Source organism: Ictalurus furcatus, chromosome 23 (assembly GCF_023375685.1).
Source record: "Ictalurus furcatus strain D&B chromosome 23, Billie_1.0, whole genome shotgun sequence".
Lineage (NCBI taxonomy): Eukaryota > Metazoa > Chordata > Actinopteri > Siluriformes > Ictaluridae > Ictalurus > Ictalurus furcatus.
The window spans coordinates 1,430,516-1,451,644 of NC_071277.1; the positions used below are offsets into that span (position 1 = coordinate 1,430,516).

Below are 21,129 nucleotides of genomic sequence, written 5' to 3' on the forward strand. Positions count from 1 at the left end.
TACAAATTACATATCGGGGTTCGTAACTAGTTTAATTAGCAGTCATAAATTAGATTTGATATGCAGCCAAATTCCAGTTCAGCAAGTGCTGCCTTACACCACCAGTGAAAGAAAAAAAACTGTATATAAAATCGGTGTTGGTCCTGTCTCCGTCCCTGTTATGGCGCTGGTTGATTTATCCTAATGTATTCACCTGTTCTGTGTCTCACCTTGATTAGATTGGTTATTTCTGCCACATGTTTTTGTTCCTCATTGCAAAATCTTATCATGCCTTTGTTTCAATAAGTCTAAATCTTTCCAGTGTTCCTGTTTATTTATTTATTTATTTATTTTGTCTCACATAGTACTTCTTAGTTTTGAACCGTGCCTCTTTTTGTATTTTGATTATGGATTATCCTGCTGTTACGCTATTTGCCTCTGTTCTGACCTAGCTATGAACTTTGATGTTTCTTGGAGTACAATTAATAAAATACATGCTGAGTTTTATGCATCCCATTTTCCCATGTAAAAGTAGGGAACATTACATTACATTGTTTGAATATTTTAGTCTTACAACAAGGCTCTAGCTAGGTTGTAACATTTGCCTCGTCCACCAGTGTATGTCATTGGATATACAGTTACAGAAGTAACTTAGCCAGATGTAACACGATAAAAGTATGTCTTAGTGTTTACATATTTACTCAAGCAAGTGTTTTAAAGAGTCCTTGATTAACTGGAAATGAGCAACAGATGTTAGTAATCAGGCAAAGTGTTTGGTCAATGTAGAACCAAGAGAAGGCACGGAGTTCATTACAGAAGCCCCTTTCCAGGAGACTGGGGAGAGAATCAGACCACTATCGTTATGGCAGTGTTACCTTCAGACTCTAGGAGTGGATTGTCCTGTTTATTGGTGGTGGTACAGCCACAAAGGGCATGGAAAATGATTGATGTTAGGAATTCGTTTGACAGACCTGGAATTTATATTATGTAGTATCAGCTTCTTTACCATTGGCTAGCAATCACACTAATTGGGTACAGTGTATTATAGGTAATAACATCCAAGCATTAAGAGGAAAGGAGAATGTTTAACTGGTTACTCTTTCTCATTAGTTTGTTTTTGCTGCCCTGTCCCTCGCCCTCTCTGTCCGCCCCCCCCCCCCCCCCAGACCCCAAACTGTTCACATAACCACCAAATTTGAAACATGGTCACTGATTTCTCAGAACTGGATGAAATATACTGTTCTGTACACAGTGCTAAATCACCTATGCGTTTTTTTTTGGACCAAACTTAAGAGAAAGTTTGTGGCTGGTGAGGGATTTGGAAATGACTTGTCTTGACTGTCCTGCCTTGATTGCTGTATCTGTTCCTTTGGGCTCTGCATTTCCAACCCCACCACACTGGTTCTCCAGTCTCCCTGCACCAGAAGGTGCCTTGCTTTCATTTTGCCGCAGTTTTATGCCGCTATGACCTCTGTACCTGTCCTTCATTCTTGCCTTTTCTACGTGTCCCATTCCTTAGCCCTAACCATCTTCAGCTTTTCTTTCCTTCATCTTTGTCTTGCAGTTCCTGTATTTAGCCTTATTCTCAGTTCATTTCTTAGAGTTCTACTCGATTTTCTTTATCTTTGCCTGTCTGATCTTGTTTGTTGGACAGCTCTGGCTGTATTGACATGGACTCTTAGAAAGTCCCTAATAAGGCAATCTTGCACTTGCAGCCTAATGCCTAAGACTTCCCAACATGGCAATAACAGATATGGGATATTACAAAGTAAATGAAATGGAGATTATGTAGAAAAATTAGAAACTTTTGTGACACCTATCTGCAATAAACAATACAAATAAATAAATAAGGTTTTCATTTGACTCACCTTTGTATTATTGCTCTTCTTCTTCTTCTTCTTCTTCTTCTTTTTTTTAAATAAAAGCATTCAGATCTCTCAGGCCCTCCTCCATTGAGGAAACAGCTATCAAGGCATTGCACATGAATAATGGAACACATAAATAATGCAGCAACCATCTAAAAAGTTAATGACGTGTCATTCATAAGCCTTTCCTTAACTTGAACTCAATAGCATGTAGCTGTATGTAGCTATCAATGTACTTTACACTTTCATTTGACAATGCCAATGGCCTGTTTTTTTTTGTTTTTTTTTTAATGGGCCAGATAGTTGTTTTAAAAATGATAATGCAGTAAACAGGAATGGCCTCCCATGGTGCCTTTGAAGTAGCATTGCGCTGCACAGCATTGTGGGTTTTTTTTTTTTATGTATGTTTTCCTACAGGAAGAAATGTTTGAACGTAATTACTGGCTACAGGATTGCAGGGAAGACCAAAAGCTGTGTGTGGCCTAGTGTCTAGTTGAAGTCTGATTTTGTAAGCACTGACAACAGGAACGTGTGATGTCCATATACTGTTGTGTTTTTGTTTTTGTGGGTTTTTAATTACATGTACCACAGACGGTATAGGCATATGTTAAGAATGAGTTCATAAGAGTTCATACTCTGTAAACCATTTATTACAGATGGACTCATGCACAAGCTTCCTCTCTGCAACATTTCATGAAGTGTGTCTCTTTGTAGTTTGTATGCCATAATGACTCAATTCAGTTCATATTCTTGTGTTTAGTTCTTGATGATTAAAGTGTCTGAAGTAAAACTGTTAGTCCAGGAAATTGGTTTAATCAACACAACAGTGTAATATAAAAAAACACCCCCAACCACCCCCCTCCCCCACACACACACTGTCTTTCCTTGTGAGGACTTTCCATTGACATAATTACTAATATGGCTAATAATGATATGCCTACACCTAAATCTCACCTTAACATCATCTTAACATCACCTTAACATTTTGTCTGTTTTTTTTTTCTTTTTTCTTTTTAATAAATGCTGCAGTTTTTGGAAAAAAGCTTGTCTGTTATAGAGACAAGCTACTGTACCCACAAGGTCAAAATCTCTGATATTCCTATCCATTCGGTCCCCACTGAAATATAAACACACACACACACACACACACACACACACACACACACACAGAGGGAGAGAGCGAGAGAGAGAGCGAGAATGAATTTAGACAGATGAAGTGTCTAAAAGTGGGAGGGAAGTTGCCTTGTAGCCAATCACTGACAAAGGCTCTTTGAGTGTGTGTTGGTTTCCTTTTACAGTGTCTCTGCAACTTGGGCTATTTTAAAGACACATACTCACAGCTGCACCTGACAATCTGCTGAAGGGAGGCCAACTCTGTGGCCATTAATCCCAGGTTGTGAAAGTGTAAGACAGATGAAGATAGGAATCCAGAGGAAGAGAGTGTAATATACAGAAATACCGAATGGCTGTCCTTTCTCCAAGGGAGCTCAGAAAGTTCTTTCCTACTGGGACCAGTGATTGGCTGCAAACCTGCAAGGCCTAACAGCTCGTTGACATTGTAACTCTCATTTGCTCTGCCATCTGGAAGAGGGATTCCTGTGCTTGCTATTAGCATCAGTGGATAAGTTGCTAGTTCCTGTTGCTATCAACGTGAAGCTGCTGGTTTTGAGGTGCCTTGCTGTGTATTTGGAATCAGTAGTGGGTAGCGAATCAGAACGTCATGGTTAAGCTGTGCTGAGCTGTGTAACTGCTCATGCTCTTGGGTAGGCCAGGTATGCTCACCCCTACACTGCTCAGGCACTCGGCATTCCTCGGACAGCCATGAAGAGATTCAGCAGCCTGAAAGGAAGCAAGAAGCGCAAGGAGCATGAGGACAGGACAGGGAGACGCCAGTCAGAGCCCCATGGCCTCCTGGGAACAAGTAAGACAACAATTTAGTGTGAAACTCTGTATCCATGCCAAGTCTTTTACAGCTGTGTGTGAATTCAGAAAGGATTACTTGAGACTTTAAAGCATCTTTAATTTAAAGCATATTACTATGAATAATTGGAAACCAAAAGATTCATTGTTTAGAAAAACAAAACATCTTAAATATATAATCCTTAAATATATAACATCTTAAATACATAAAAAAAGCATATAACTTTTCTTTAGCAGCACTTTCTTTACTGCCACTGAGCAGAAAAAAGACCTCTTTAATCGATGTTATTGGATTGTCTAGATTTTGACCAGTGGGGAAAGCTTGTAATATCTTTATGAAGATGTACCAAAGGCCATTACTGTAGTCATACAAAAGATGTCAAGCATAATATGAACCGATAAAGGCATATATCTAGGAGCCAGATCAAAGTGTGCTAGGAGAGACGAATAATAACGGATGTCTGTGGTCAGCGTTTCTAGGGTCTAGTAAGAATGAAGCTTATAACATGTGTAGTGCAGCTCATTTGCAATCTCTTTGATTGTAGGTGTGTACTGGAAGAGACAAATTGCCATTGTCACAATCTTGTGTTTGGAATGTGTATAGTTCACCAGTAACCTAACTTTAAACATATCAGTTAATAAAAGCCTGGGAATCAAATTCCTATATGATAAGTCATTGTAGGAAATTGCAAATCTAAGGCTTCCTTGAATTCTAGAGAGTTCTGGGAAGGTCTTGGTTGTTCTTAAAGAACAAATAAGACCTATAATGCCATTTACAGATTACTGCATTATAAGCCTGTAGAGGCTCATTGGCAGTTAAGGAGAGGATGAATCTGTGCAAATGAAGCTAATGAACATAGATTTCACTTTCCCTGTGATAAGACTAAAGGAGAAAAGTGCCCCAACAAACAGGAACTGAAAATGGCTACATTACCCAGCTGATCAGCAGATCATACCCAGCACCATATCAAAGTCATTCATTTTTTAATTCAGTTTGCTCAACACTGCAACATTTATATCATTGGCAAGTTAGTTATACAGTGGGGGAAATAACTATTGAATGCGTCAATTCTTTTCAAGTAAATATATTTCCAATGAGACTATTCACATAAAATTTTCACCAGACACCGGTATTAAGTCAAGAAATCCGCACATATAAAGAAATCCAAACATTAAATCCATAAATGAAGTCATGTGTAATAAAGAGGAATGACACAGGAACCACGTCTCAATTTCATCATCCTGGTGGATGGCAGCAGATTCTTCTCAAGAATCTCCCGGTAAAGGGCTCCATTCATCGTTCCTTCAATTATATGAAGTCTGCCAGTACCATGTGATGAAAAACAGCCCCACACCATGATGCTTCCACCTCCAAACTTCACTGTTGGTGTAGTGTTTTTAATGTGATGTGCAGTGCCATTTCTTCTCCAAACACGGTGTGTAGTATGACAGACAAAAAGTTCAATTTTGCTCTCGTCTGCCCAGACTGCACTCTCCCAGTATTTCATAGGCTTGTCCGAATGAGTTGTAGCAAACTTTAAACGAGCTTCGCCATGCCTTTTCTTTAGTAATGGAGTCTTGCAGGTGAGCGTGAGCAGTGGAGTGCATTGCCTATTGTTTTCTCTGTGACGATGGTACCTGCTGCCTCCAAGTGTTTCTGGAGCTCTTTCTGAGTGTTTCTTGGCTCTTGGGCTACTCTCCTGACTATTCTTCTGACTCCCTGGGCAGAAATCTTGCGAGGAGCTCCTGTGCATGGTCGGTTGATGACGGAGTGATGTTGCTTCCACTTTCGGATAATGGCCCCAGTGGTGCTTACTGGAGGATTCAGAAGTTTTGAAATACGTCTGTATCCAATTCCATCAATATGTTTTGCAACAATAAGGTTGTGAAGGTCTTGGGAGAGCTCTTTGCTTTTACCCATCATGAGATGGTTCTCGTGTGACACCTTGGTAATGAAAAGCCTTTTTATAGACCATCAATTTACTGACCCAGCTGATATTAATTTGCACAGATAGGAGGTATAATTACTTCCTAACTCCTTACGGATTTCAGCTGGTTCCTTCACTTACCTCGCCTTGGAGAACTGCTTCTTCTTAGCGTGTTCAATACTTTTTTCCCGTGTCATTCCACTTTATTACACATAACTTTATTTATAGACTTTAATGTTGTGAATTCTTTATATTTGTGGATTTCTTGCGTTAATACTGATGTCTGGTGAAAATTTCATATGAATAGCCTCATTGGAAATATATTTACTGAAAAAAATGTTGACAGGTTCAATACTTATTTCCCCCAGTGTACACCATATGGCCAAAGGAGACACACTGTGTGTATGTGTGTGTATATCATAGCACCCAGATGGCAGTCTACATTGATTCTATATTGAAACACACTGTCGATGAGGTTGTCAGCTCAAAATGTACTACTGATTTTCTGTCAAATCACAATTTTGTAATCTAACTTGTTCATTTATTATCTATTTTGACAAGGTTACATAGGTTTGTCAACCCCAACATTTCATATCCCACAGGAAAATAAAAGGTTTAAAATGCACACTTACCAAGTTTTGTGTAAATCTGTTATGCTTTTTTCTTTTTTTTTTTTTTATTAGTCATAATAAGTCTCAGTTTGAACTGCTCCTGTTTTTAGTTCTTTGTTTAATTTCTTTGTATATAGCTTCTTACTACCCCAGCTGTACTCATCACATGGTATCCTTTTTCTTCACTTGTTGGATTTCTCACCATAAACCTATGAATCTACCTAGGAGTCAGCAAATTTGGCACAGATTCATAATCTGCTTACATCAATAATATATTCACGTCATTTTCTTTCTTGTTCCTTCACCATTTTTTTGACTGACCTTCATTTCACCCTCCGACAAAGACTTTGTCCTAACCTTTATGCTAATAGTCCAAGCCTGGACTATTATCATAAACTAAGTTCTGCTTAATTTTTTACTGTACAGATTCACACAGAAAAACTGCTCCAGTGACCTTCAATTCAACCTTCAAACTTGACACTTACTACTTCTAGGAACCCCCAATCCTTTCACTTTTTGCTTTATAAACTTAAACAACTCTGTTCTGTTAATTGTATACAACACATTAAACTGCTATATAAATATACTTTTTTTAATGATAGCAATGGAATAGTAGCGCTGGACTGGAAAACAGTTACAATATGAATGGTTAAATTTGCACACTTTTCAGACAAAAAACACAATGAAGGCTGCTGGGTTTTGCTGCACAAAGAAGAAGCAAGTGCAACAGTCCAAGTCCCCAGAAGAACTGTGGCTGGTTCTGCACGATGCTCAATAAAACTTACAGCTCATTTCCTTATAAAACTGTACTAATTCTACCTGAGACTTTTACCTTATTACTTTTACTTTGTACCTTATTTTTTTACGTTTTTGTCACATCAAATATTGACGTTGTTTCATTTACTGCTGTCTACTGCTCTTTTGAATGAAAAATATTAAATTCTTTTTAATAACTTGAGATAACAGATTGAAATTTTTGGCGTAACATTGTTTGCTAAAAACAAATAAATAAATAAATAAATAAGACGAGGAAAATGCCTATGCCTGCTGTCACTGATCGATTTTACATCTAGTGGTTCAGGTTCAGTCTTGTAAGGACTTTTATTCATAATTCATGATTTATGCTAAGTACCAGGCTAATTTAAGCACAAAATCTGGTTGTCTATGCCAGGACGTTAAAACATACTAATAGCTTTGTTGCAGATGGATATTTGTATAAGATTGAAAATCTGTAAGGGGGAAACCCAAATCTAGGATTATTAAAGGAGCTTGAAATTTTGTGCTTGAGTTGTCCAGGATTCTTCAACAAGTCTCTCCAACACTGTTAAACATTACAGGAAGAGATTTAGTGCCGTCATTCTTTCTATGGGTGTGAATCAGAAATACGCCATTAATTCTGAATACAGTTTTGGATTTAAATGTTTAAAATATATTATGTATATAAATATACAAGGCACAGCTTTAGTTATATTATTATTATTATTATTATTATTATTATTATTATTATTATTATTATTATTATTTCAATAAAGTAGTTCCACTACTAAATAGATACACAACAGGCCTCCTTTCTTCTTTGGCTTTTATGTAAATGTTTTCTCTTTTTATAGAATTTTCCCAAGCAGTCAGAGCACTAATCCATACCTGTAGTCTGTTTGGAATTTGAGAAACTGACATTACAACAGATTATCCACTAAGCCGTGGGCCTCCCACCTTTAATAACATGCTAAATGACACAGAAACTGATTTGGATGTCAAAGTTTACTTTGCGTAAACAAACATTTACTTTATTAGTGGGTCTAACAGATGAAGGCATGAAAGGACTATTTAGGGGTACTTAGTGTTTTTTTTTTTTGTTGGGAAAATATAGGAAACTTAGAGCATTGTGGAGAGTTCTTATTTAAACACTGGTATGGAGAGATTGAGCTTTGAAAACCTCAAATTTCTCTTCAAGCTAACGCTTTATACTTCCTGAAATTGTGTGTGTGTGTGTGTGTGTGTGTGTGTTTCCTGTTTGTGCACCTTTTTTTCTTTTAATGAGAACAAACCTTTTCTACCTGCTGATGGTAGAAAGAATGGTACATGGCAATGTAAGTTTACTGGGTCAGGGAGGAAAATTATATGTTACAAAAAAACCAAAACAGCCAGGTGTAGCCTTGTAGCTGCTGAGATTAAGCTTAATATTAGAAATATTTGTAGGCACAGTAGGACATATATACCGATACTAATAGACAGGTCAATGCGAAGAAGATAACCAGATTTTGAATTGTTACATTAATTTTAGCTTGAAAGATTTGGAGTGGTTGGTAGGCAGTGGAACTGGACTAAATACCGGTCCTGGCTTGAGCTGATGCACTTAAACATGTGCTTAAATCCAAGGCCAGAATTGTGCGTAACCAATAAGTGCCTCTGTTTTACTGAAACTCCACCCTGTATGAATAATTTTCACACAACCTCAGTCTGTAATTACAACTGAGGTCTCAGTACTAATGTGTGCAATTTTGGTATTAATCCACCACCTATGATAAAAATAAATAAATAATCCAAAATAAATAAAAATAATTTAGTATTTTAGCATCTAGTAGACACCCTTTTTGCCTAGAATTTCCAGAAACGTATTCTTGTCATTTTCTCAACCAGTTCCTTGAGGAATCGCCCCGAGATACATTTTAAACAGTATTAAAGGAGTTCCCACCTTAGCTTTATTGTAAAAAAAATAAATAAAAAAAGTTAGTTTTCTAACATTAAGAAATGAATATGTTGGCACAATTATATTTTTGTCTCCAACACTGATTTCAAACATTTAATCATACACCTTCAGATCAAAAGGTTTTTAAGCTCATGAGAAACATTTCACTCAAAGTGTCTCCAAACTTTTGACCTGTAGAGTACTTGTAAAGTCATAAGTTGTTTTTCAAGGCAGCTTGCATTGTGACTGCTAGTTTGTAGTGTCCGAGACATTATTATTCTAGCTAACATTTGAGACATTAGGAATAAAGCTGCTGTTAGTTAGCCTAAGCATATGTTTTTCCATATTCGTTGGTCCGTTGCTGAAAGAGACACTAACAGAACATCAGTAACTAAAATCAGTGTGTCATTTGAAACAGAGGTCTTGGCAGAGGTATTATGTTTTCGGGTTGTCCATGCGTGCGTCTGTCCATGTGCTTGCGATTTTTCTTTACGTGATATTTCAAGACCGAGTGGTTGAATGTTTATAGCAAATTAACTCATTAGAGTTTCGAATCGATCCAAATGTCTGAAATAGTTTTTCTTTAATAGCTTCCTTTCTGTTTTTCACACAGAGATGTTATTTACACGTTCATTTTCAGGAACTCGAGGCCCATTTTCTGTGGCTACCTTAATTTTTTGCCATCGGTTCATCCGTCTGTCTGTCCGTCTGTCTCTCAGCTCGTCTTGTCTGTAGCACTAGAATTTCCGTCGGTAGGAAGTTCTTACCAGTGCTACATCTGAAAAAATACGTGGGTTCGTATAGACGTATCCTTGCTACCGTCAGTTGAATTGACTACATTTCGGTATTGATTCAAACATGGACAATGTATATTTCTAGGATATTTGAGGCATACATATTAGTAGCAAGAAGGACTAGACTTGTGCGCAGCAGAGGCGTCCCTGTCAGGGCTGTCGATGTGGAGTTCTACTTCTTTTTTTTGTGAATCTTACTTGTATCTTTTACTTTCATACTTTATTGAGTTTGTACTTTTATACTTTAACTTCGGTGAATAATCTGAAGCTGTACCTTAACGTTTACCAGTTAAGTTATTTAGATGAGTAAACCGATGGATTTGAATTGATTGAATTTTAATTGATATTTTAACCAGAGATGGTTAGTGTTTGTCTAAACAGAGCCATTATAATAACATTGTGAAAGATTATTACGGCAGATATTTTAGAACACTGCAGTGACATTATGTTTTGGATCAGTATAGCCTAACCTTAGGAATACTCAAACACGTTGCAGCCTTCAAGAGTATGAAGCTTGTGGCTAGCTAAAATGAGTCTGAGACTGCCTTCTAGCCTTATAAATCACACGCCTACATTGATTGTATTGTCTACCTACACACATTGTATATTTGCTCTCTGCTATACAGTTCATTCTGCCTAAGCAGCTTTCACTCGAAAGGAAAAAGAACAGCAGAGATAGAAGATCACACTTCAGGAGCTTATCTTATCCACAGGAATAGGTGTCAGTGGCAAGGGCTAAATTAGGAAGCCAGCAAGCTGGAATTCAATCCAAAATGGCACTGATTAGGCATCTGAAATGTCAAGAGATGCAGCTCTAGGATATCTCTCACCCTTGGGGCACTTCTGCTACTGTATGTAAGTATCTCTTAAACAAATAACTAAATATTTACCACACAGCTGGCCCATCATATCAGCCCAGACTGTCAATGGGATTTGTCCTAATTAGGCAGGAAGTTGAGTAATGTAGTTCAGCCTTTGTGAAGCATATTAAAACCTCCCGTATCAACTGCTGTTTCTTAAAAGGTGACAAAGCTCCATAGCACGCTTTGACAAGGGTGGTGTTCCGATCAGATCTGCTCTTCATATCCACCACCTATGATCTGTAGGTGTTATAAAATATATTGCAGACACATGATCTGATCATCTGCTGAAATGACCTGCTCAACCTGGTATGAATGGTTTAGAATGAAAACATGGATGCAGTTGATTTAAAAACTCCACCATGAAACACATGAAATATGTGTATACAGAAATGTTTGTGATGGGCTATAGTGATTCTGGTGCTAATTGTGTGTTTGTTTGTTTGTATTTTTGCACAATTGAGTATCACATTGATTATAGATATTGATATGCAAGCCATTCATGATGAACTTTTCATTTACATCCTAGTGGATACCAGTATATTTGAATATTAAATGCTATACATCTTTTCACTTTGTCTATATATTTTATATATATATATATATATATATATATATATATTTAAAGACTTTTTCATGTTTCGGGGTGGGTTTTTATGCGATGTGAGAAAATGTAAACTGTACCTAGTGCGTTTTTTAGTTCCGCATACTAAGTAGAAGTTAGTACTTGTACTTGTTCTTAGTAGAAGGCTGTTCCACTATGTAAAGTAAGGGTAGCTGGTACTACACTGCTTGATATGCTATTATGTGACTTTCTGATGCACCCACAGTGAGAATGCTAGCAAATTAAATAGTAATTAGATAATGAGTGAACATGATGAGTGGTAAATACATTAATTTGTTTCCCAAGTTCAAACTGTGACATTAAATATTAAAACAGCAGTAGGTTACGTGTGTGTGTGTGTGTGTGTGTGTGTGTGTGTGTGTGTGTGTGTGTGTATACAATGACCCCAGTGTATACAGTGTGTGTGTGTGTGTGTGTGTGTGTGTGTGTACAGTGCCCTCCACTAATATTTGCACCCGTGGTCTTTACTTTTTAAACTTTTGATCTTTTGTTCAAAAGATTCACAAAAATATTCCGCTCTCATGGATATCAAACAATTGCAAACAAAACACAAGTTATATATATATAAGTTATTATATATATATATATATATATGAGCCTGTGCCCAATGTAGCCTCAGATTCCTGTTGTTATAGGAGGCTGAGAGGAGTGGAACCTAATGTTGCCTTCTGCTGTTGTGGCCCATCCACTTTGTGTTGTGTTGTGCTTTCTAAGATGCTTCTCTGCTCACCACGGTTGTAAAGAGTGATTACTTAATTTACCGTAGCCTCCCTGTAAGTGGGAACCAGTCTGGCCATTCTCCTCTGACCTCAACAAGGCATTTTGTCGCTCACTGGATGTTTTTTGGTATTTGGACCATTCTATGTACATTCTGAAGACTGTTGTATCTGTGAAAATCCCAGGAGATCAGCAGTTTCTAAAACACTCAATCCAGCCGGTCTGGCACCAACAACCACGGCACATTTTTCTCTCAAACACATCTGTTTCTTGCTCTCTCTCTCTCTCTCTCTCTCTCTCACACACACACATACCCCAACCCTACCCACCACAAGAGAGAAATGAGTCTCAAGTTATTTCTTTCACATGTAAACCCCCCCCCCCAAATTCTCACTAATATATATATATATATATATATATATATATATATATATATATATATATATATATATATATATATATATATATATATAACAATTCTGCTTTCCTATTCACAAGTACTAGTACCAGACAATTAGGGATGTAATGCAATGCCAGTGCCTGTATCTGCATCTGTGTCTGTTTAGTGCTCCAAATATCTGTATCATTATTCAAATTTAAACCCATTTAAATGCCACTACTTTCAGCATGGTATGTGAATTCTGGCTCTGACATTTTCTTCACCATGACCCTGACCAGGATATTATGAATGAAGGAATGCTGTGAATCCATCACACATTGGTGCATGATGAGGTTAATGAACATTGTCTTCCTTTGTGCCACAAGCTTCATGCACATAGCTATGACAAGAAAGTAAAAACCTTCCACTTCTGTGACTTTTTTTTTGTTGGGTCCTTCAGGATCCCAATCCACATGCTTACTTCTAATCTCAGCCAGATTCTCTGTGAACCTTTCTAGCAAACTTTCTAAAAAGAAACATAAAAACCCCCAAAAGAATGCCCCTCCTATTCGTATCTGTGTGTCTGTTTAGAACGCGTTATCTGTTCATTCTGAATAATGTATTAATATTTGGCTACATCGCTTGATATCGGATCAAAAAGAAAGTAGTATTCCACATCTCAGTAATGATTCATTCTTTCTGAATCATCAAGTTGCAGCACAAAGGTCAGCATCTGGTCAACCAATTTCTTGGTGCCCTCCTCCAACTATCAGCATTTTTACAGTCTTTAGGCTCAGCCCTCCCTCTCAAACAGCAGTAGCAGTCTATGAAGACAATCACTGAAAGCATAAGATTGGCAGAGCAAAAGAATGTGTATTACAGAAAGACCAAAATGGCAATGTAATTGATTCTCTGAACTATTGTCGAGATGGGCGTGTGGATAAATGCGCTTCCAATCCCACTCGATGCTTTTACTAAACTGAAAGCTGAGGCGAAATTTTGCAAAGACCTAAAGGGCCATTTGTAGACTAGACACTAAAATTAATCCGGCCCAGGAAGTAATGTTGTTCACGCAGTTCTAAGTTTATCCCTAAACTGAACTGTAGCAGAGGTGTAACCTTTTGGGTAATGGTTTCTGTTAAGAGAAGGAGTGATGACGTCAGTACAAATGTTTTTGTCAGCGACATTTAGCCAGACTGTTAAGAGCACAGCCAGAAACTGTGAAATTCACTCTGAGAAGCACATTCTGTGATGACTGTTAAACAATAACCAAAGACAGCATCATGTACTGAAAGGGTGCAGTGAAAGCATCTTCTCTCTCCAGTGCATTACAGATGTACATTAATACAAGTTATTCCAGTGGTAGCCTAATTAGTGCAACAAAGCATACTGTAATATTACGACAACCTCTAAAGACAATAAACTCGTATTAACTCCTGATATTTTCACTTAATAATTCTTATTAGTTTATTATAGGTCTTTTTTATGCCGCTATCTCTATGTGGTGGAGGCATAATATTTACGGGTTGGTCGTGTATCTGTCTATCTGAGATTCTCTTTAGCAACATTTCTATAGAACAATTGAAACAATTGAAAGTTTGTGTGTGTGTGTGTGTGTGTGTGTGTGTGTGTGTGTGTGTGTGTGTGTGTATATATATGTATGGAATTATCCTTGTAACCAGCAGATGAACTGATTTGATTTTGGAGTTGATCTGGGTCACAAAGTCACACTAAGGTTAAATGTCTGAAATATATAGATTTTTCCCAATAGCTTTCTTCCTGTTTGAAGTATATTTTAAGGGTATTTACAAATTAGTAACAGGAAGGACTAGACTTGTTAGTGGTGGAGGCATCCATGTCAATGCCATTAGTGATGAGATTTAGTGGTTTATTATTAAAGTCAGTTGATGGATCTTGACACATCCATATTATTATACACCGTATGACCAAAAGTCTGTGGGCACCTGACATTCATAACCATATGTGTCCATTCCAAAACTATGAGCATTAACATGGAGTTGGTTCCGCATTTGCTGCTACAACAGCCTCCATTCTTCTGAGAAGGCTTTCCACTAGATTTTGTAACGTGGCTGTAAGGATTCACGCTCATTCAGCCACAAGACCACTAGTGAGGTCAGGCACCGATGTCAGACGAGGAGGCCTGCGGCGCAGTCAGTGTTCCAATTCATCCCAAAAGCATTCAGTGGGGTTGAAGTCAAGGCTTGGACCATTCGATTTCCTCTGTACCAACCTTGGCAAACCATGTCTTTATGAAGCTCGCTTTGTGCATGGGATGTGAAACAGGTTTGGGCCTTTAGTTCCAGTGAAGGGAAATCTTTAAGCTACAGCATACTAATACATTCTAGACAATTGTTTGCTTGTGGCAAGAGTTTGGGGAAGGCCTACGTATTGATGGGATGGTCAGGTATATCATATTGTGTGCATATTGTAATACTGTTACCATCAAATGCAGAAACCTTGTAGTAATACTTTGAATAAAGAGCTGTTTGACTGAACTTTACCAAACTTGAAACCCAAGCACATTTTGAATTACTTTGGCCAATGGGGGTGGCACAGCATGAAAATAATATCATCATAAACCCATGCACACTTCATCAGATCCTCTGTAAAAAAAACTGCAGTATAGTGCAATATATTCATCCAGTTCAGCAGAATTACAGTATAAGCACCAATACTGATCAACTGGGGGGCACCAAGGCCACCAAAGGTCCTAAAGTGTAAGCTAAACACAATCAAAACTCACATATACTGCCCAAAATTTTCCAAATACTTCAGTTATTTTTGAGCTGACTTTGTAGATGAATTTTGGTGAACTTGTATGTCTTTGAAGAGCTCAGTGTAGTGAATTGTTTAGTTGATCTTCACCATCTGTCATTTGTCTCACTCTGCCTTAAAAAGGTACACACATCTAAAAACTATTTTCTCCTTGCCTCAGCTCCAGAAACAAGCATAATCTCACGCATTCCTCTGAGACACTGATTTTAGTGGGACACATGCAAATGCCTCACACAGTACGTCTTATTTTGTCCTAAAAAGTTTCACACTCGATAAATCATTTTTGCTCTTAACTGCAGCTACAAGAGCAGGTATACAGTTGTCTATTAAAAATGGAAAGTATATAGTACAACTGTGACTTTGCCCAGAGGATGCTGTCTGCCAAAGTTTAGTGACGGAGTAAGGAGGGCATTAGACAGAGAAGCAACCAAAGGCAGGAGGACTCTGGACTCGGTACCACCAGCATGCTTCACTGTGGGGATGCTGTTCTCAGGGTGATTAGTGTTGATGTAGAAATGTGTAGTTTTGTGTAATCTCTTGTAGTCCTGTGCTGTTTTATGTAGCAACGTGGTCCTGGAAGAACGTTGTTTTGTTTCATTGTGTACTGTACCAGCTGTATATGGTTGAAATGACAATAAAGCCACTTGACTTGTTGGTTTTCCAAGGCTGAAATGTTCAGTTCTGTTCTCATTAGACTGAAGAACCTTTTTCTACATGTTTGCTGAGTCTCCAGTATGTATCTTGGCAAACTTAAAACAGGATTTCAAATGGCTTATCACTCTTAAGTACTTGCTTTGTGGCATGCACTGTTTTTTATAGGCAGAAAACTAAAACTGTGGCCAAAACCTGATTTTTCATATTTGTTTGTTTGTCAGAAGTCTGCCCACAGCGACATCTGATTTTCACAGACATCACAAGTTTTCACAGACAGCCTTGTGTCAGTTTTTTAACTGTGGGGATAGCATCCCTTCTCAAATTGACATTGCTAGGGCCTTTAAAAGGCATTAGTGTTGTCCTTTTAGCATCGCTTGGTTTATATGAATGGACTCAAATGCTGTATTGGGTAACCGCTTTGCTGCTGTATTTCTTACACAAGGAGCTAAGCTATTTTGCACCCTATAAAATGATTTATCATGTCAGACTTGTCACATATCTGGCTATATTCAACCCCTAGCTTTCGTTCACATCCATTAAATAGCTTAAGAGCCCTTAATGCAGTAACATTAACCAAGTGCTTTAACCACATACACATAGAGTATGAAGTCTACTGCGGTGTATGTAAATAGACATTGCTTTAGTAATAAGCATTACAAGCATTTTTTTTTTGGTGGGGGGGGGGCTATAATAACTAAATAGCTCTGAATTTCTTTGTACTATTCTTAATTGTGAAGTACTTATATGGATGACCACTTGCAATATTGTATTCTGTTGTCATAAAGTAAAGTGTGTGTTAATTGTTGTTTTTTTTTTAACATCAGTGGCACGTTTAGATTTTAAACAGACTCTCGGAAGAATAAAACCGTGTCAAGCTGACGCATGAGACCGGTGGAAAAACTGTTCAGAAGTATTATATGAGCACAAAATATAATAGTGTGGATATGACTGTGTATTCAGTTCACAAGGCATGTGTGAAGAAAACTTTCAGACGCTCTGTTTAAACACTACTGGCATTGCATTTATGAATGTACATCACCTGTTGACTTTAAACAAGTAATGCCACAATTCGAAGAAAACGGTATAAAATTAATTATATAGATTTACAAAGACATACATCATGTATTAATTACTGCAAACACATGGACAAGATCTCTGCAAGTGTTTTCCGATCGCTGTCGTGACATAGACAGACACAGCTGCTGTAGCTAAGTTTGTGGTGATAAGGTAAAGATCATTGCAGCAGGTTTGAGGTCACTGTGTTCTGCACTCCTCTGTATGTGTGTGTGTGTGTGTTCTGGCTGTCTTTTCCCTCAGGTTTCATGAGACAGAAGCTGAAGTCAGGGACACCCATCTGCTCCATAATTAGGCTCCAGAGAGTGGACACTGACACACCTGTCTGCCCTTTGCCAAACTTACAATACAGAGCTAAACTTGAGTTTGAGCCAGTTCTTATTACCAGGCCAGACAAACAGCTGGGTGCAATGAAGTACAGTGAGCTATAATTGTCTTCTTGTTCCTGTGCTTCAGTAATGTAACACTGTACTGTACGTAGACACTGTTTAGGATTGGTAATTTTGGGATTGCTACAGTAGGTGTAAAAGAGATCTATACTACTGAGGGTTAGGCATCAAATCATCTAATCAGATCATTAAAGCTCAAATGTATTGGACCTCTCTGGGGACAAATTTGATGACCAATGGGTAATCATCAGTGGTATTCTTGGCGTTTAGATGAAATTAGGAAAGCTTGCATGATTCGCAGCATACACCGATCAGCCATAACATTAAAATCATTCACAAGTGACATGAAAAACTTTGATTCTCTGCATACAGTGGCACCGGTAAAGGGGTGGGATATAATGGGCAGCAAGTGAGTCAGTTCTCAAAGTTGGTGTATTGGAAGCAAGAAAAATGGACAAGCGTAAGGATCTGACCGACTTTGACAAGGACCAAATTGTGATGACTAGACAACTGGGTCAGAGCATCTCCAAAACGGCAGTATGCAGTGGTTAGTACCTACCAAAAATGGTCCAAGGAAGGACAACCAGTAATCCAGCAGCAGGGTTATGCTAGAAAGGTGTCAGAACACACAGCACATCACAGCTAGCCGCAGACCAGTCAGAGTGCCCATGCTGACCCCTGTCCACTGCCAAAAGCGCCTACACATGAACATCAGAACTGGACCGTGAAGCAGTGAAAGAAGGTGACCTGATCTGATGAATCATGTTTTCTTTTACATCGTGTGGATGGTCGAGTGCGTGTGCATCGCTTACCTGGGGAAGAAATGGCACCAGGATGCACTATGAGAAAGAAGCACTGTGATGCTACAGGCAATATTCTGCTGGGAAACCTTGGGTTCCGGCACTAATGGGATGTTACTTTGACACGTACCACCTACTTAAACATTGTTGCAGACCACCCTGTTGAAGCACACCCCTTCATAGCAACAGTATTCCCTAATAGCAGTGGCCTCTTGCAGCAGGATAACGTGCCCTGCCACACTGCAAAAATTGTTCAGGAATGGTTTAAGAACATGACAAAGAGTTCAAGATGTTGACTTGGCCTTTAAATTCCCCAGATCATAATCTGATCGAGCATCTGTAGGATGTGCTGGACAAATAATCCGATCCACGGCGGTCCCACCTCGCAACTTGGAGGACTTAAAGGATCTGCCGCTAAAGTGTTGGTGCCAGATACCACAGCACACCTTCAGAGGTCTTGTGGAGTCCATGCCTTGACAGGTCAGAGCTGGTTTGGTGGCACAGGGGGGACCTACACAATATTAGACAGCTGGTTTTAATGTTATGGCTAATATTTACCCACTTATTATGTTGACCTTCATGAATTGAGTAAATCTTCTCTGACTCCTGCTCAATATAACTGCCTTAGCATTCATTCATGATTGCCCTCAAGCAAGATAGCTGACAATATAACTGCTCTGTGATTCTGGTGTTGGTCATTTTCCTGTTAAGATTCTGTTTTAAACTCATTTTTACTCATTTCCTAAGTGAACTGACTACAACCCAAGTAAATGCCAGCTGACAGATAGAGGATGTCGGATTAAAAGTGCAGGGGACGTACAGTATGTAGTGTATGTGTGTGTTGAATCCTAAATGTGAGTAAAATGAAGGACTATGAATGATTTTAGTACATATGCATGAAAAAAAAAAAATTTTTAAATCCCCACTTGTGACCTGTTTACTATCACAAATCATTTTATACTCTTTCTAAAGGTTGGCTCTTGGTAGCTGGGAGTGATTCATAACTCATTCAATGAAATCACCGTGGATACGTAAGGAATAAAAATAACAGGGAGTGCTGTTGTAGTAACATGATCAATGACAGGGTGGTGCAATGCCGTTACCACAACAAAGCGGATTATTTTCCAATAACAGGACATCCTTAAGTATTTTATGCCTCTAATAACTAAGATTTGAACGATTTAAATGTATTAATGGACAACATATTGGGCTTTTTAACTGTGTAACCTTATGGGATGTCCAGGAGACAAGTTAGTTAACGTTATCGTATACGTTATAGGCGTAAACAGTCGTTCCCTCACCAGCCTCACTTTTTTTTCCCTCTTTCTTGAAGTTAATACGACAAACAATGCAGCTTGTCACATCCCTGAGAAACTGGAGAGCACAAAGTCCTCTGTCCTGAAGACTTTCACAAGGTTGAAAGACTTATTGACGTTTATAAAGTGCTGACAGTGGAGACACCTTCCATGCATGCGAATTAAGCGTCTCCGTACGGAAATCGTCACCGTGTCAGCGATGATACATTTTCCTTTGTTAAATAACATTTTAACGTGTGTTTATTACTAGCCTTAGATGAAGTAGTTTGTCCACCATGCATGTCCTGTGAATGAGCTGTTACTATACAAAACTATAATGATTATCGTTTCCTTGGAGGGTTATCAATCAATATTTGATGAATTTATTAATGAAATCGTCTTTCATTTATGTCACACCGGTATGACTAAAAGTCATCAGGGGAAAGCTGTTCTTGCACACAAAAATTACGTACACATCATCATTTTTAGTTGGAATACTTACAGTAGGAGAATATTTCATTCCTCCTATGAAGATAATTTTAATATCAAATCCATGAAGTATGAAGCAGCATCAGATTTCATGAACGAGGCCTCAAACTGCATCAAGTTATGCTGGGTTTAAGTTCACTCCAGGGAGTAACGGAGTAAAGAATTTCCCCTGATCTCATATTAAAGGTAGTTTACTTTCTGTCACTTCTTTCACTGTATCAGACAATAAATCATTCACGGTGCTGTTCTAGCTTCAAATCTGCACCGTCATGGTGTTTCATCCAAATCTCACATCAACTTAACGAGACTGCCATTACAGTGAGTGGTCACATTTTGGGAAGGTAAAAATATCCCTGCGGCAGGGTTTCGCTCGTCTGCTCAGCTGTGATGAATCGGGTATGATCCAGCACAGTGTCGCACATTATTTCTTTTCATTTTGTTAGTGCCAGGATGTGCGATAGTCATTGTTTGGAGATGTTAGACCTAATTCGTGAAGAAGATGCTAATGAGAGTGGATTGTGCTTGAATGACAGCATGGTTGAATGTATATAGGGAGAAAAAGAGAGAGAAAGAGAGTAGGGGGCAGGCAGTCTTCCAGATGACATCATCCTTGCTCTTTTCAGCTCTCCCAGTTTCTCCCTTTCCCAATGTTTTTTTGGGCTTGTCTAAGAGTAAATAATTTCTTTGTTCAGTATCTATGGAGAAGCTATGGCACTTTTTTTTTTTTTTTAGTCTATTGCAACAAGATGTTTTGCTACAGTTGCAATCCTGGTGCTGCCTCTGACTCTGTATATGAGCCGTTAGGGATCAGACAAATCCTATTCTTAATCTGCTCTCCAAATTTATTCCGTCTGTGCAATTTATATATGATGGCCTCCAATGGTGATTTTCCCATCGTCAACACAACCATTAACAAGCACCAGGCCACGCAGCACTTTTGAGCTCTCAGGAAGTCTTCCACCCTGCAGACGAGGCTATGTTTCACTCTCCCCTGAGCAGCTACTCAAAGTGGAAACTTGAGTGCTCAGCTTAGACTCAACACAAATAGAGACACTCAGAGATCAGAGGGCGAATCTCGCTGGAATTAGATGTGACCACAAGAAAAGAAGACATGGCTAGTAGGCATCATGTTCAAACAAAACAAAGCCAAAGCAGTCACAATACTCAATTATGGTGAAGCCATCCAGTTGATTTTTATAGGTAGATTAGATGTACTTTAGTGATCTCTGAGGGGATCAGTTGCTGTTTGACCAATAAAAAAATAT

The 21,129-nt window shown here is 38.4% G+C and overlaps 1 protein-coding gene across 2 annotated transcripts in view; it reads left to right on the top strand.

The window, feature by feature from the left end:
* Positions 1-21,129, top strand: part of prkag2a (protein kinase, AMP-activated, gamma 2 non-catalytic subunit a) — a 103,309-nt gene that overhangs the window by 38,944 nt on the left and 43,236 nt on the right. Inside the window, exon 1 of one of the 2 annotated variants that reach the window (XM_053611103.1) lies at positions 1,593-3,765. The exons of the other annotated variant lie outside the window; for it this stretch is intronic. Coding sequence (XP_053467078.1) covers positions 3,666-3,765 — 100 coding nt within the window. The 5' untranslated portion in view covers positions 1,593-3,665. Of the gene's footprint in view, positions 1-1,592; positions 3,766-21,129 lie in introns of those variants that run through there. 2 annotated transcript variants of the gene reach the window in all.